The sequence below is a fragment of the Nilaparvata lugens genome, chromosome 8 (assembly GCF_014356525.2).
Source record: "Nilaparvata lugens isolate BPH chromosome 8, ASM1435652v1, whole genome shotgun sequence".
In the NCBI taxonomy this organism is placed as follows: Eukaryota; Metazoa; Arthropoda; class Insecta; order Hemiptera; family Delphacidae; genus Nilaparvata; species Nilaparvata lugens.
In genome coordinates this window covers 21796174-21814533 of record NC_052511.1, presented here as the reverse complement: position 1 = coordinate 21814533, position 18360 = coordinate 21796174, and the positions used below count along the sequence as shown (strand labels likewise).

General features: G+C 32.6%; 1 protein-coding gene across 1 annotated transcript in view; it reads left to right on the top strand.

The window, feature by feature from the left end:
• LOC111058787 (poly(A)-specific ribonuclease PARN) overlaps positions 1-16166 on the top strand; it is a 29832-nt gene extending 13666 nt beyond the window's left edge. The window contains exons 7-14 of the mRNA XM_022346361.2: positions 1172-1290; positions 2620-2730; positions 5407-5476; positions 6888-6940; positions 9499-9585; positions 10483-10819; positions 14436-14500; positions 15817-16166. Coding sequence (XP_022202053.2) covers positions 1172-1290; positions 2620-2730; positions 5407-5476; positions 6888-6940; positions 9499-9585; positions 10483-10819; positions 14436-14500; positions 15817-15902 — 928 coding nt within the window. The 3' untranslated portion in view covers positions 15903-16166. The remainder of the gene's footprint in view (positions 1-1171; positions 1291-2619; positions 2731-5406; positions 5477-6887; positions 6941-9498; positions 9586-10482; positions 10820-14435; positions 14501-15816) is intronic.
• The last annotated feature ends 2194 nt before the right edge of the window (positions 16167-18360 follow it).

Below are 18360 nucleotides of genomic sequence, written 5' to 3'. Positions count from 1 at the left end.
ATTAGAAATTACTAGATCGGGAATTATAGATTTCAATATAAAAATAAGATGAATTTGATTACTTTAAGATAATTTGATTACTTTAAGATAAGTTTATTACTTTGAAATATTGGAATATTATTTTGTGTTGTGTTTTCAATTCTTGTTTCATCTTTGCTGGATTAGTGATTTATAATTATTTATCTCAGCTAGATTAAGGTTCCACTTTTAACTATGAGCATTCCATATAAATAACACAAGTTTTGGCAGTTTGCCAACATTGAATTATATTTAATCAGTGTGAATATCTAACAATTCTGGAACACAAAACTATTAGAATTTTCCTATCAACTCCTATTTGTAGTTTTTATTTTAATATTATTTCTATTGGTCTGAAGTTCGCAACAGTATTATCTGTAGTGTGATCCACTTCCATCTTTCTTAATAAAATTAATAACATCAATGCTTCCATTCAACCGGGAGTTTGAGTAAGTCTGAGTTCTTTATAAAGTTTAAAAAAATTCAATACAGTTTTTTCGGTTATCAGTGATGGTTTAGAGAAATATTTTTATTTATTTTGGTTTTCAACTTACTGTATCTGAATTCTAAATTCCTAGTTTATATATATTTTGGCCTCAAAATTGAAAAAAAAAAACTTATGAAGTGATGTTTTTATGTTTTGAAGGGACGGATTCAAAGATCCAAAGGTTCAAAGAACCTTACACGTCAACCGAAACTTATTGTGTGTCAAAACATTATGAAGTGATAAACATAACCTATTTTTGGACAATTTCTATCCAAATTTGAGAAAGGACCAGTTTTGGACTTTAAGCCTGTTGTTCCTTTCCCAATCATTCATAGTTGAGAATGATATTGTATCTATCAATGTATACATGAATAAATAACCGGACTGACAGGTTAATATGAGACGAAATTTCCGAAGTAGAAGTTTTGGGCGAATGGATATTTATTTACTTACATACATTGATACATACAATATCATCCTCAACTATGAATAATTAGGAAAGGAACAACAGGCTTATTGCCTGTTTATTCGTATTTAAATAAGTTATATTGTATTTGTTTGCCTCATCAAATGAATAACTAACTATTATCTGTTATTGTTCATTATTTTATAATTTTACATGTTTGAGAAATTTATCAATTGTGTGTGGTTCTTATATTTTTATAGGTTACTGGATACGAAATACATGTGCTACGTTGAGCCTTTCAAATCATTCCTTTCAACATCAACTCTTGCTCATCTTGTACCTGCAATAAGTGAAGTTCCGTTCCAACTTCCTGAAGTTGGTAAGTTGATAAGTAAAACTTTTAGATCAAGTTGGCAAGTTTTCAACTGACAATGAATCACTTGTTGATTTTATGCAATACTTGAAAAATATAGCTCTTCACTCAAACAAATGTGTATCCTTAATAAATCATTAAACATAAAAATGTCTTCTCCTAAGGGCCAGACCATATTAAGGGCCGATTTCCGAGCTCGGGATTCAGCTAAGTTCTAGACTTTAAACAGCTGGAGTCAGAAAATTGGCTTTCCTAAACGGAGCGAAGTAGTAGTTTTTATGATAATCTTTATTTTCTCATTTCTATAAGAAATTGGAAACGTCTTTCCTTAACGAAATAAAACATTCCTAAATAATTCAAAATTGCTGTAACTTTACACTATTTTATCTTTATTTTATTTTATGTTTAATTCTCTAGTTTTTCGAAATTCAATTTAAACGTGGACTACGACTATGCCCCGTTTCGGAAAGCCAATTTTCCGACTCCTGCTGTTTAAAGTCTAGAACTTATCTAAATTCCAAGTTTGGAAACCGGCCCTAAGTGTTTTTTCAACCCAATCGGAGAGCTTCCTGCCCGGCTGACTTTAAAAACGCTTGTAAAACGCTTAATTTGTTCTGGCCCCAATAATTCATCCAAAACCAAAACTCTAATATAAATTAAGTATTGACTGGTTAGCATCTTTATCGAAACTCGTAATTTTGTTAATAAAAGTTAGTTATCATTTTTCATCATGTCTAATCCGTAATAAATTGATACATGTGTGTCACCACAGTCAACACACAAGTTGTGTATATGTGGTATCACTTATCACATCTACATTTATGCTTATATAGGTTTACATGAAGATAGGTTTATTATGTGTTACATGCCATGTTTAGACAAACAGCTGATCAATCGTCGTTTAAAACATGGTCACAGAATAGATACAGAATGGAAACTATCAATCAAACGCCTATCCAAACAATGCTTTTTACATGGCACAAATACTAGACACGTAACGTGACCTTAGGAAGTTCCAATCCTGGTCTTCTGATTGGCTCGTGGCAGTGAACGAGATCAATTGATCCGGATCAGTAAAGTGATCCGAACCTCCCATCAATACTATTACAATACGGAACTTCTTAACAAGATGGCGGATTTTTGCGCCAGGGTACTAGCCGAGTTTCCATACTGTATGTATACTGTGCCATGGTACCTAGAATACATGTATGTATATTATATTTTTGTATGCAAAATGCATAAATACTTGGAGTTATTTGAATTGTTGGAGTTAATTTTGTATCGCATACTGTCTTTTTCAGTACTTTTCAAACTTTTCTATTTTGTTTTTTCAAGGATGTATTGATGAAGATTATGGTTATGAGCCTAATTCCACGAAAAACCACGAGGCCGGATTTGATGCATACATTACTGGACTAGTATTTATAGCATTCTCAAACTTTCTAGGTAAGTATTGTTCATATATACAGAATTTCCCGTCTATTCTGGAATTAATAGAAAAATTAGTTACAATGTTATAATGTATTATCAAAGTCAAAAATTGCTATTTTATTTTTTTGTACCATATTTTGATACTGTTTCATCGAAACAATAACTTTCCTAGTTAACGTTATTGCTTTGTAAGAGTTCAATTATTATACTGACAAGATGATCAAGACTATCAACATTTTCAGTATTATTATGTACAGTTTTGAAGATGGAGGCCTTTCAAAAGTTGAAAATTATTTGTAAACTAACCATTTTATAAATAAATTGAACAGTTAGACTTATTGATAATTAGACAGAGGTGGACAGAAAATGGTGAAAAAATCGAAATTGTATATCTGCCTCTGAATAATTATATATCTTGACATTCACTTATTTTTCTAGTAGGGGTAAAATGATAAGAGACTATCTGTCTTGAAAAGATATTTCTTATAAAAGCTAATGAATAGCTATACTAATAAAAACCATGACTTACGATGAATTAATAACAGAGAAAATGTACAGTTCTTTATACTAAAGATTTGCAGGAGATTTCAGTGATAACCAGGTGTAAATATATGACGATAAGAGCCTTGTTGGTGATGAATTACACAATCAAGATATTATAGAGGATGTTTGCGAGCAAATCGATGGTCGTCAATTTCAATTAAGATCAACTTGTGCCGATGAAGTGATTGAAATTATTGATAGAGTGTGCAATAAACCAAGTGCTGGAGTTGACAATATCCCATGTAGACTAGTTAAAGCCTCAGCGCATATTATAGCTGAACCTTTGTCGTTGATTATTAATAAGTCATTTGAAGAAGGGAAGTTTCCAGAAGCGATTAAAACATCTAAACTGGTCCCAATATATAAAAAGAATGAAAAAGATGTAGTAAGCAACTATAGACCTGTAGCTGTACAATCAGTCTATTCCAAAGTTTTTGAAGTTGCTTATCTGGACAGATTGATTCCATATTTGGAGCAACACCGATTGATAAGTGGTAGACAATTCGGATTCCGTAAGAAAAAAAGCACAGCAGATGCAATTTTTGCCTTATTAACTGCAGTGTACGATAAAGTAGATTGTACGGACGAGGTGTACACAATATTCTACGATATGACCAAGGCATTCGATTGTGTTAATCACAGAAGGTTGAAGCTAAAACTTGTCAAGTATGGAATCACAGGAAAACCCTTGGATTGGATAATGACTTACTTGAAAAACCGACAACAACTGGTCACTTTGAGTCACATGGGAAAGGATAATGTTATTCGACATATAAGATCACAAGTGCAACAGGATGTTAACATAGGAGTGCCGCAAGGCTCAAATATGGGTCCAGTTCTTTTCCTGCTTTTTGTGAATGATCTTCCAACTTCAGTACAAGCGGGGGAGATTTGGATGTTTGCAGATGATGTGTGTCACCTCTTAGTAGACAGGAATTCTTCTGAAGCAATTAAGAAAACGCAACAAGGTTTGAATGAGATGAGTATATGGTGCACAGAAAATAAGCTGGTACTAAACCAAAAGAAAACGTGTGTGATGCAGTTCCATAATGTTAAGAAAAGAGACTTTAGTCCACGTTTGCGCATTGGTGATCAACACTTGCAATTGAATGAAAATGCCAAATACTTGGGAGTACACATTGCTGAAAATCTACGTTGGGAAGAACACATTAATAATGTTGCTAAGAGATTAAACGTAGTGTGTTGCCTTGCACGTCGCCTGCAGAAAGTAGTGGACACTGAAGTATTGATGAAAGTTTATTATGGCTGCTTCCACAGTGTTTTAACATATGGCATCATATTCTGGGGAAATTGCACAGAAGCAGAAAGAGTATTCTTACTGCAAAAAAGAATAGTCAGAATTATAAGTGGTGCACACTATATTGAACATTGCAAACCAATATTCAGGAAGTTACAAGTGTTAACATTAACGGATGTGTACATACTGGAGTCAGCGACAACAATCCTGAAATATCCTGATCATTTTGAAAGAAACTCCAGCATTCACCACCACAATACTAGGCAGAGAGGGAACGTCCACATAGATAGACAACGGACAACACTAGCCTTGAATAGTACGAGGAATGAAGCCAGCAGGGTGTTTAACAGGCTCCCCTTAGACATAAGGAGGTATAGTGATCCTGCAATCTTCAGAAAATCTTTGAAGACATATCTGCTGGAAAAGAACTACTATTCCATGAAAGAGTTCTGGGAGGACGTCTGACCTCAAGTTGAATCGGACAAACGACGACCACGGCTGCAAAGCTTCCAGTGGGATCATCACAAGTATGCAAGTATGTAAGTAAGATAAACATTGGCAAAGAAAATTAAAATATTGATAGGCAGGTTATGTAAAGATTAGAAAAAAAAATTATTCCACGTTACTATGTTGTCAGTGCTTGAAAATTCTGGTTTTCTATCCTTCCCTGAAATTTGCTTCTATAGTAACATTTACGTTATAAAGTCAGCACCTGATTAATATGAATTATTATCCATTAATTCCTGAATAACATTAATAATTAAGTGGCTACAATATCTTCCTATTACGTGACTATGAAGTGTATCTCACTATATTAACAGTTGAAACATCAAGGAATATTCTAATCACATAGTATAATTTACAGTAACTGGTGAATCTTTTTGTTTCAGCTAGCAAGAAAATTGGTAGTAATGACATTCCTGTCACACAAAGAGGAATCTTGGCGCCTTTCATTAATAGGTAGGCTACATTTTATGTTACAGTCGTCAATAACAATCGTTATGTCATGCCAGAGGCCCCGAAGTTGATCAGTGAGAATAGGCCCCGAAGTTGATCAGTTGATTATCATGAGAATAGTAGTTTATAAAACAGTTTTATAATGAGGTTCTTTGTGATTGAAATCACAAAAAGAGAGAGAATGAACAGGAAAATGAAAACTTGACGAATTGAAAACTTCATAAACTGAAACCTTGATAAACTCAGAACTTGACAGATTGAAAATTTGACAAAATGATAGATTGATGTACTAAACACTTGAACTGTAAACTTTGTATATTGAATACATTATTTATTGAAAACTTGACAAAGTGAAACCTGCTGTTAGCATCAGAAACCATGTTTTAGTGTATATGCCACCAGCATCGGAAATCGTGTTAGAATGTCGAGTTCACATGATGTTCAAATTATAGTGTAATTTTGATAATGCATTACGAAAAGATCCCTGTTGTGGGATTGACTGTGATGTCTTAATGCTATTAAAACATAGTCCTAGATAAACTAATAAATAGTTCTTCTCAAAAATGAATCATGGTATCATTCGAACAGATCTCTTATTGCAACGATTGGGTTTTTGCGTTTTATAATTGTCAAAAAAGCTATAAGTTTATATCATCATTTACTAGCCGGCAGGCTCGCTTGATCCGAAACAAAATGTCCAGAACCTAGATGAAATTCTGTACTAAATTTGAACATTTTACCTCAATTTTAGTTTTTGAAAAATATGAGAAAAAAACAGAAAAAAGCTGGAGAGCGTTAGGAAAAAGCAGAAAAATCTTGAGCTTCATTCTAAAGTCTTCTCTAGACAAAATTTCTAAACCCTAATATGAACTTCGGTATCAAATTTGAACATTTTATCTCAACTAGTTCTTGAAAAATCAGAGAAAAACGCTCAAACACCGCCGATTTTGGGCGGAACTTAGGCGTCTCAACTTTAGGCGGAACTTAACTTCCAATACAAGTGAGTTAGTGAGTGAAAGCCATTTCGCTTCTACATGTAGATGCAACTGAATAATCATGAAATATTTTTGTACGCTTGCTATCAAAAATCAGTAAATCTTGTCTGATTAATTTGAGATATGCTACTATACAATATATAATGTATTAAAACGTCGATTGTTTTAATAAGGCATTATTATAGTATAGCATTACATATAGCATTGGAATAGTTTCCAAGGCATTTTTACTTATAGTTGAAGTTATTAAATATAAATAATAACAAGTTTATTAGAAAAATAAGGTTAATATCATATTTTTCAAATTTCACATTGTAAAATTTGTCTCATTTTTGTGACAAAATCTGGTAACTTTTGAAATTTGGATGAGTACTTCCGTTATTTTAATCTGTTATTAAATAGGTTCCTTGTATTTTCAGGTTACATTTAATGAAAGTCAACGATTCATACATAAATATCTGTGGAAATGACCGTAAGTAGTCTTATTGATAACATTATTATATTTATTTTACTATTATTCAAAATTCAACTCTATCGTAATATAAAATATTCATAGTAATATTTAGTTTAGTCCAGTCAATATAGACATAAAAAAGGGGGTGTTCTTGCAATTTATATTGTAGTTCTGATTTTTAATATATTATTTGGGTACATTAAGAGAAGTCCAGAACCAATTTCTTCATGCAAAATTTCCTTGTGCTAAATACAGAGTTGCCCAAAAACCTCGTATTTTCGGCTCATTTTTCAGTTTTCAGCTATTTCTGCCAAATCTCGTAATCGGACAGAAAAATTTGCTCTTGCCTTTTTTTTAGATTATAAAATTCTGAGTATGTTGAGTATAGAAATTGGCCATTTTTTGGGTATTGAAATATGGGCTTAAGTACTCAACATAACATTTTCCATTTTCGACCGAATTTGACTTATAATGCATGAATTTGGACCGCCTTGACGAGACGAGTAGAATGAAGTGTAGTACGATGGAATCTGAGTATTGTATCAAAAGTTATAAATGTTTGAAATTTTGATCCTTGAGGTGTCCTTGAGCGCGCCTCTCAACTAGGAAATACTGAAATGAAGTGAATCTAACGGGTGATCCTCTTAGAACATAATCTCATAAACTTATGTCATTGTGCGAAATATCAATGTGAGGACAATGTAGTTGGTGATGATGGTTGAAGCTGAAAATTAGGTGTTTTTCACAATACAAGAAGCATTGTTGTCAGGTGTACCTGGAAATCTTTATAAGATAGAGCGCTCTACCTAATCTCAGATTGTAGAGCACAAAAATACGCCTAGAGGGATTTTGAATTATACATCTATATGGTAACAATCGGAAGATATTGTTAATCAAAAACTAAAATTCATCAAAATTGATTTTTTCTTTAAATTTCACTCATTTTTGAAAAATCATAACTCAGTACTCATTAGAGATAGAGAGTTTCAAATGATCTCATTTTATTCAGAATTTTATAATCTAAAAAAAGGGCAAGAGCAAATGTTTCTGTCCGATTACGAGATTTGGCAGAAATAGCTGAAAATTGAAAAATGAGCCGAAAATACGAGGTTTTTGGGCCACCCTTTACTTAGCACAAGGAAATTTTGCATGAAGAAATTGGTTCTGGACTTCTCTTATGTACCCAAATAATATATTAAAAAATCAGAACTACAATATAAATTGCATGCACCAATTTATATAGTGACTGGACTATTACTGTTCAATTCATTTTTCGCCACACTGCACAGAAAGCAGCTATTTTCCAGTCCCTACGTAGATCTGAAAGACATTGTTTGCAGACGGCTCTCGTCTGACGTCAGAACAGGTTTCTTTCCGGCCTAAGCCGGCTTAGGCCGGAAAGAGTACCCTTTCCAGCCGCTAACATGGAACTAAGAAAGGTGATCAAAAAACAGCTGATCAAAAAACTTTTCATTATTTGTGTTCATTATTCAATAATTAAAACATTTATAATAATATCATCTTATTGTCATTTGAAAGAATAAAATAGTATATTTCGCACCTAGAGCAGAAAATGAGATTTTTCCGGCTCGAAATCGGTTTTCAAATCCGAGGCCGTAGGCCGAGGACTAGAAAAGATTGAGAGCCGGAAAAACATTTTTGCCCGTGGTGCGAACGCTATTTTTCGCCACACACAAAAATAAACAATATATATATATATATTATATATATATATATATATATATATATATATATATATATATATATATATATATATATATGAGAATAATTGTTTACTAAGCACTTCCGAAAGCAGAAGTGGAAGGTGATAGCTCTAGCAAATCTGAGGTAATCTGAATATCAGGAAATTGTCCAAGTATTTTTATTTTTTATTCTGATTTGTCTAAATAACCAAAAGATGATGTTCAATTATGTGGGAGGTTGAGTTTATACTTTTTATTCTTTCAAATGACAATAAGATGATATTATTATAAATGTTTTAATTATTGAATAATGAACACAAATAATGAAAAGTTTTTTGATCACCTTTCTTAGTTCCATGTTAGCGGCTGGAAAGGGTACTCAATTATGGCCGGAAAGAAACCTGTTCTGACTTTAGACGAGAGTCGTCTGCAAACAATGTCTTTCAGATCTACTTAGGGACTGGAAAACATCTGCTTCCTGTGCAATGTGGCGAAAAAGTATAAACTCAACCTCCCACATAATTGAACATCATCTTTTAGGTTATTTAGACAAATCAGAATAAAAAATAAAAATACTTGGACAATTTCCTGATATTCAGATTACCTCAGATTTGCTAGAGCTATCACCTTCCACTTCTGCTTTCGGAAGTGCTTAGTAAACAACTATTCTCATATATGTATTGTTTATTTTTGTGTGTGGCGAAAAATAGCGTTCGCACCACGGGCAAAAATGTTTTTCCGCCTCTCAATCGTCACTTTAAATTCGCCAATACGCCTCGATTATGCTCCAACTTTTCACCAAGTTCCATTCTACTCATTCTCACCTTATTGCCGATTAATTTATTCAGAGTTGTTTTTTTTCTCTGTTTTCAGCGGTATCCTCAAGAAACCACGTTTTCTATGTCACGTTTCCTAGTAGATGGAGGTTTAAACAGATAGCCGACTTATTCCAACCTGTTGGTGAGTTGATTTTTGTATAATTCAATGTAAATTGTTGTTCAATTTATCAAATAACTTAATTAATTTTTGCTCATTTCAAATGAATACAATAAGGTTTTCGGTGCTGTCTCTTGAAAAACGTTTAGCTAAGATAACATGTCATTAATTCAAATTCAAATTTTATTCAATCCAATTTACAATATTTACAAAATAATAAAATATTTACAATTCATTAATACAAAATAAGGTTGATGTGATATGACTCGTGTTAGTACTGTATGATGTCTCGGATGCCTGATTAATCATGTGAAAAATTCAATTCTCCACACTGGTTAATATTGTTACAACAGTTTTTTTGTCATTTGTGAGAAATTAGCTTTTGGTGACAAGATCTTTTTTGAACGCCGCCTCCTCAATATACGATGCATAGCATGAAAAATAAAATTGAATTGAAGGTGGGTCTTGACTCTTATACAATTGAAGACGATCTCTTGTCCAAGAATATTTGTATTATAGCGAAGTATTTGAATAGCCTCATAAAAACTAGAAAAAAGAAATTATAAGTATAGGGTGGTAGTAAATTCTAAATTCATTGATAAAATATTTGAGTAGCCCTAGAAGATTCAGTACATTAGTAATATTTTTGTAGTTTTCTTGATTTCAGTTTATGTTGAGTTTTGTATCATTGACCACCCACATCTTTTCTGGGTATATTTCTATACAACTGTTCTTTTCTAGGTTCAACTCTATATAACTGTTCTTTTCTAGATACAATTCTATATAACTGTTCTTCTCTGGGAACAATTCTATATAACTGTTCTTTTCAAGTTACAATTCTATATAACTGTTCTCTTCTAGATATGATTCTATATAACTGTTCTTCTCTAGTTACAATTCTATATAATTGTTTTTTTCTAGGCACAATTCTAGTCAACTGGATCACCGATGCGTCAGCCTGGGTGACTCTGAATGACGCCGAAATGGCTGACAGCGTACCCACTCTAATAGACACATCTAGCTATAATGACGTCACCATCCAAACGTACGAGCAACGCAAGAGCGTGACCGGCGGTAGTCCCACGTTAGGCACACCGTCAGGTACACCGTCAGGTACACCTTCAGTCACGCCTTCGCAGTTGTTTTCACCGGACACGTCTTCGGCGCTGAAAAAGCGGAAACGCGAAGTGCAGTCGACGGGAAGTGGCGCTAGTGCGGCGCTGGCGGCTGCGGCAAGGAGACGCAGTCGCAGTAGAGAGTGAGTTGCGTTTATTTAGCCTAATTATTGTTTTGAAGGCATAGCGAAGTATTTGAATAGCCTCATAAAAACTAGAAAAAAGAACATATAAGTAAAGGGTAGCGGTAAATTATATACTCATTAATAACATATTTGAGTAGCCCTAGAAGATTCCGTATATTAGTAATATTTTTCTAGTTTTCTTGATTTTATTATTCTTTTTATTATTTTACAAAGGCGACTTTCTAAAAGTATTTTAAGCCTAGGTGATGATGATGGGATGAATGATAATACTGTAAACGGAGGGGGGTTGTTTCTTCTTTTCTATAATATTTGCTAAAGTTTACTGCTATCAAATCATCTACCGGTATTTGAATCCTTGATTGGTTGGGAGCTTTTAGTGGATTCGTTCATTCAAATGCTCAGATTATCATCATTAACTAATTGTCACCTATTTTAGCAACTAGCAACTACGAGCCAGGAACTTCAATGAAAAATACTAATAAAATTAAACTTCAGGTTTATTGAACTCTAAATATATAGAACGAATTAATAAAAGTCAGGTAACATGTCAAATTTTCAAACAGAACAAAGTTATTCAGCAATTGATTCAGGTCAAGAAGACATACTCAATTTTTAATCTATACATTTTGGGAACCTGCTAAGTTGCTGCATTTAAATTTGGGCCTCGGTCATTCTATGAAATTAAATTATGAGCTTAATAAGAAAAACAACAAAAGTTCGGCACTCACCATTTTAACAATATTCAAACTTGGACTCTTCAGAAACACTCACATACGCTTTAATAAAACTCACTATACTTGAACTCACACGCCCAAATAATTTCCTGATTCTACTCCTACTAACTCTATAAAATTTGGTTTCCTATTCAACTAGATAAAAATGACTGATAACTGAAAACATAACAATTTGTCCCTCTGAATGGGAAATGGGCCCATTCAGAGGACCTAGGCTCGCACACCGTTACATGTTTTCCCAGTTACGTCTCAATTCGAACTGTGGCCCTTTCACTGAAAATTATTCCCCTCCACGAGCGTTGAGCATAACTTCCAGTGGAAAAGCCAAAGCTGCAAAGTCAAAAATTGTGTTTAAACATTCCCCTCCAAATTTCTTTGTCCATTGTTGGGAAAATGAAGATTTCACACACAACACTAAAGCTGCTGCAACAGTTGTGGAAAAATGCGTGAAATTATACTTAAAATTGAAGAGAATTTGAATCTCTATAAGCTTATAACATATATCCTTCCCATCGATTTTTAAAAAAGTTATAAGAGCTAAAATAGTAAAATATGGTGACAAACGTGTTTTTTCAAAAATGTCACACCTTTATGGGCCTGTTTCCGAGCTCGGGATTTAGCTAAGTCCTAGACTGTAAACAGCTGGAGTCAGAAAATTAGCTTTCCAAAACGGGGCGTAGTCGCAGCTTTTATAACAGTAGTCGTAGTTTTTATTTTCACATTTCTAAAATTGGAAACGTTTTTCCTTGACAAAATTAGACATTCCTAAAAAATTCAAAATAGCTGAAACTTTACACTATTTTCTCTTTATTCTATTTTGGGTTCAATTTTCTAGTTTTTCGAAATTTAATTCAAACGTGACTATGACAATGACTGCGACTACGCCCCGTTTTTGAAAACCAATTTTCTGACTCCAGCTGTTTAAAGTCTAGGACTTAGCTAAATTCCGAGCTCGGAAACCGGCCCTAAGATTTATTTCAAAACTAGAGACCAAGTTCTCAGATGAATATGGTAGGAAATTGAATCAAAATTTGTCTTCCAAACTTTTCCTCCTATACCGTTTTTGAGCATTCATTGCCTGGACTAATAATATGTCTATCAGAAAGAAATATATATAACTAGTAGGTAACCCGTGCTTCGCACGGGTCTATTTTAAAACTTTGCAAAATGAAAACTTGACGTAATAAAAAATTCGAAATTTGAAAATAGGCCTATAACCATCCTCGGTTAATGAAGAATCTTTATGCAAAATTTCAAATCAATCAGTCCAGTAGTTCAGACGTGATGATGCGTCAAACATAATTTTTCTACATCACGTACGTGTATGAGCCAGCTCTTCCATTATTATAGTAAAGATTATGGATAGATGAATGACTTATCAGTATCTTTGAATGAGAATAACTTTTGAACGGTTTGAGAAATCGGTGTGGTTTTGATGCGACAGAAAATCAGTTATTTTTATTCGAATAGGATCCCCAATCATCTAATGTCCCTTTTATAATAAATGTTCAGCTGCTTTTATACAACAACTGGAAGCATGACAAATTGAAAACTTGACCTAATGAAATCTTGAAGAACTGAAAGTAGGCATATAACCATCCTTGGTTAATTATGAATCTATATGCAAAATTTCAAATTAATCAGTTGAGTATTTCAGACGTGATGATGCGACAAACATAATTCCCTATTCCTTACGTGTATAAGCCAGTTCTTTCCTTTATTATAGTATTGAAAACTGAGGAAGACATAATACTTTAAAACCTCACAGAATCATATTGATTTTTTTCAATACATCAATAAATTTTAGTATCGATTAGATCCTCCTCAATTTGAATCAGGCAGCCTTTTGTTTTCCCAATTCCAAAATAAATACCTAAAATACTTGTTTCACTGCGAATTTGTGTCTGATATTACATTATAACTGAAGAATATAAATTATTACTTATTTTATTGTGATCTATTCATGTTTTTCTTATGAAATTCAATTATAGGTCTACATCATGAAGACTATGTCCATTTCATTTGTACTGGTGGCAAAGTTTTACATTAAAAATAATTATTTGATAAAATCCAAGTTCAATTGTAATGAAAACAAATTCCTTCAAAAAATGATTGATAATAATACGTTTCGAGGGAAAAATTAAGAACAAAAAAATTGGGAAGAATCGGGATTCAAACCGAGGAACTATCGCTAATGCGAGTGTTTTACCGTTACGCTACACGGTCTTTCGAAAATGTTTCTTGTAACAGCATTATAATCCTCATAAAAAAACACTTCTGGGCTACAACAATGTAGCCTATGAAACTTCATGTACGGTAGGGTAGCATAGATGAAATTTGGACATTAATTCTGAAAAATCTAGATGGAAAATTGAAATTTGGGTTTCCAGGTGCACTAGATTGATATTTTTAGAATCTATGTGCAAAATTGGGAGATCTAAATCATTCCCGTTTTTCCGGTTTGCAATCCACAAGTTGACATGTTCTGATGCGAACAAACGAACGCACGAACAAACGAACACACGAACAAACGAACACACGAACAAACACAACCCTACTCTCTCTTATATAGATAGGCCTACATCATTTTTTGCGGTTCATTACTGTATTGTGAATAAGGTGTTAGCAAAATCTTGCGTTTTCTTCAAATTGGTGTTTAACCTTGTATGTCATCCGTAGCTCTTCACTCAAAGCTGCAAGAACATACATTAAAATGCAAATAGCGAAATAGTTTTTCAATTTTTTTTACAATAATTTTTGTTCTGATATTTTTTTATATTATAAGTGTAAACTTATTTTCATTCCAAACTCGATAAATTATGCTTATAGAATTATTATTGAAAAATGTAAAATTCAAGGCATTATGATGATTTTTTCAGAAGCTTTTCCAGAAGAAGTTTTGAAACCATTCCGGAGGAATCAGAGGATGTGGACTCTCCAATAAGTGAGTACTAATTTTTGTGCTCAGTATAGTAAGTTGACTTGATGTATTTTTAAATCTTTCAAATTGAGTAAATATGAGCATTATAGTGTGATAAATAAACTATGAGAGAGGTTCTTCTCAATTATTTTGAAATCTTCTCTTTCAATGTCTATCTCTCTTCTTCAATGTACAGAGAGTCTGAAGCTGTTGAAACTTATCAGTCTATGTATTGGATACATATATTTTAACTAAATTTAGGAACAAAAGAAGTTTTGGACTAGTGCCTGTTTTTTCTGTCCAATATTGTAATGTTTTGACCTAATAAATGAATATATTGACTGATTAGATATCATGTTATCTGAAAGTATTAACTGATTAGGTATAAAATCAAGTTTTATTTGTTACAACCTCTCAATTGTTATGTTTCTGCTCTCTTGTAAGTTTCAACTTATTGCATTGATCAATTCTTACTTCTCCTGAACAAGTGATGTGTCTTGAGTGTTTTGAATGACTGGGTAGAAACTGCAGTTCAGCAACTCGGATAGCTTTGTTGACGAGTGCTTGTCGACTCTGAGTGTTTTATACTATATATTTTATAATTATAATTAATATTATAAAATTTATACTATATTTAAATTAGTTTGAATGAAGAAGGATGAAAGTTCATGCTCTGCTTGTAAGACACTAGTGGATAGTTTTGTTGACAAGACTAAAGTGAGGTTTACGTTATAAAGTCAGTGGAAAAGATAGAACAACAGCGTTGCCGATTCTCTGCTTTGCCATTGCCTTCTATAGAAGATAGCTGATTCCGGTATATCTGATGTAATATTAACTGTTCATTCTTGTTAATAAATTATATTTTATTTGTTAAGAAAATATATTTTTCAATGATATTTTGTTAATTGAGATCAGTTATTTTGGTAACTGATTATATTTCAACATGGTTTAAAACAATCTGGCAACGTTGCGGAGCTAGAAAAGGATAGAGCCATTCTGTCATAGAAAAGGCAGATATATTTAATGACAGACAAGGTTAGCAACACCAATGTTAATCAAGTGCTGACTTGAAAACTTGAATCTCACAATAGACTATCGATTCGATAGTTGTAATGCTTTAAATTGATATCTTCTCTTTGATTTTCGTATTTTATAAGTATTCGTCTTCAAAGCTCAAGTTTCCCTTCACAAGTCAAGTTAATCTATTAATTTTTAAATTAAATACATTCATCTTCTTATAATAATTGCATAAAATGTGATGCACAAATATTCAATGTACTATGAATATCAAACAATGTTCATTCAACTGTGTCTAATTGCAAATTATTTTGCATTTTCAGGAAAAAAGAGGCTGATTGTCGAGTTTGAAGAATTGCCCAAAAAAGATCAAAACGTGGAATTTGATGAGAATAATTCTTGGGACTGAGGATTGATCAACGTTTGAAAGTTTTAGAAGTGTTTCTAAAATTTCAAACTTTTTCTATTATCGGTATACTGGGCAGTGAAATAGTTAGTGTTGTTGTCTTGTTGAAGATCTCATGTGTTCGTCATTGATGTTATTGTAAAAATGATATTTGTTGTCAAAGTAAGTGTTGAACAGTATTTGAAATCATAACATCTCACAATTCTTTTATAAATTTGTAAGGTCTATTTATAGAAGGAACATAAAACTTATTCAAGTTTCTCGAACTTTATGCTTTTTATTTCTTGTGTAAGGTTTCCTTATCACAGAATGTTAATCCCAAATATAAATGGTGAACTCTGGTGATCATTGAAAAAAGTTTTAGCAAACGAGGAAATTGATAATCGAACTGTATTTACATTATTTTTCCTCCACCTACTTTCTAAAGTACTTACTTTACTCCCTGAAAGATAATACTAAAGTGTAACTTTTTTTGCTCTCGGTAGTAAAAAACAGAAAAAACTCCATAGGGAGGAAAAGTGACTCCATTTAAATAACATGGGAAGCATCTCTATTTTAAAAACTTACATTGTAATAGGTAAGAAGGTCTAAGCTCTGATGAGGAAGCATATAGAGTAGTCAGTCATTGAGCCAACTAAATTCAATACCTCAACCAGATTTGATCAACTTTGAAATATATGCTTGTATGCTAAAATTATTACAAACTTCATAAATCACTATACTAAAAAATACATAAATATTTTTTTATATTCCATGCTATTCAAAATACCAGCCAACGAATATTCCTTATTAACTAATCAAATTAGAACGGGAACTTCATCATAGCTGTAGTTGTGGCGGCCATTTTTGTTAAAACTTTTGCCGACAGATAGCGCTGTCGGCGGAGAACTGTGATTATAAGCCAGCTATTTTCGTTTACTTTTTAGATTATGTTGTTTTTTTAACACATTGTTTGATCACGTACGTTTTTAAAAATTATTTTATTTGCAGCTTTTATAAAATTTGCAGGTGGAGGAAAAATGTTGTGTATATCAAGAGTGAAAAATGTTTTTTCTCCCTCAGGAAAATTGTTGCCCTCGGCTTCGCCTCGGGAAAACAGCACTTTTCACTTTAGATTTTTTTACAAATAACTATTGTAGCATTCATGAAGCTTTGATATTATTATTTTTACTTCTATGCATTTATTAAAAATGTCTACTTCTATGCAGTTGGAACGCTTATAGTAGGAAGTTTGGTTGACTAGCCTCTAACATTGAATACGCAGCATAAGCTTTACCTGATGTCACCTTTACACACGATGGTCAGTGCAAATCTTGGATTACAGCATTTAATAGCCTAATCAAATAGTACATCGGACAAAACAATAATTAAGGTAATTGATATTATTGTTTTAATCAGTCAATTTGGGTATTAGTAAGAGTAATCTATGGTTTCCCACCAAAATTTCTGAAGGCATAACTTTTGGCAGCCTGAAAACCAAGAGATTTTGGTACTTTTTTCAGTTTTTTCACGATATCTCCAAAAACTAATCGTTCAATCAATATTTTTGTTCTATTCTTTTTTGAAGAGCATCAAATTCTCTACAATTTTTATTCTACATGTTTTTCTATCTCCAATAGGAAGCGAGTTATAGCTCGTTGAAAATTGTTAATTTTTTTCAACTTTGCGAAAAATCGCTAAATCCATGTTCTTTTCCTTTTCACTTCTTATAAAGTGATATGTGGTATTTTTTATCGTAATTAGAGTATTACTAAGTTGTCAATACAATCACTAATGATAGAGTTGGAACAAAAAAGGTATATTTTGGGGTGATGAATTTATGGGGTGAATTTAATTTATGAGACTCATGATTTGGCGCTAACTTCTTTTGGGTGAAATCAGACCAACTGCTAATTGCTAAAAACGATCATTGTTGGGAATGAAAAGTGCACGTTATACAGTGTTGTAGTGTGAAAATTATAAAGTATTCACTAGAGTAGATTTCATAAAAATAGTCCTGTTGAGAATGAAACAGCAGAGTGCCTCCTCAACACCATACCCACCCCCACCCAAAAACCAAACGACGTTAACAATTCATCAGGTTAAAATATGAAATATGAATGTACTTTTATTTATAATCAGCTGATTTGGCAACGTTGCATCAACTCTCACTGGACTATAAACTCACTCTTAGGTAAATAGTCCCTACTCCAGTAAGAACTATAAAATCTACTCTAGTGGTTACTCCAGTTTTGATGAAGTCATACCTATTAAAATCAAAATCAAAATTGTTTATTGTCATTACAAAACAAATTGTATAACAAGGTCAGGTACATTTACAATTTATAACATTCTTCATTCATCAATACATGAATAAGTATGGCAACGTTTTGTAGCTCTAACAACAATAATAATATTAATAACAAATCAACAATATAAAAACAGGACAACAATAATAATATTCTATATGTCTATAGATGTG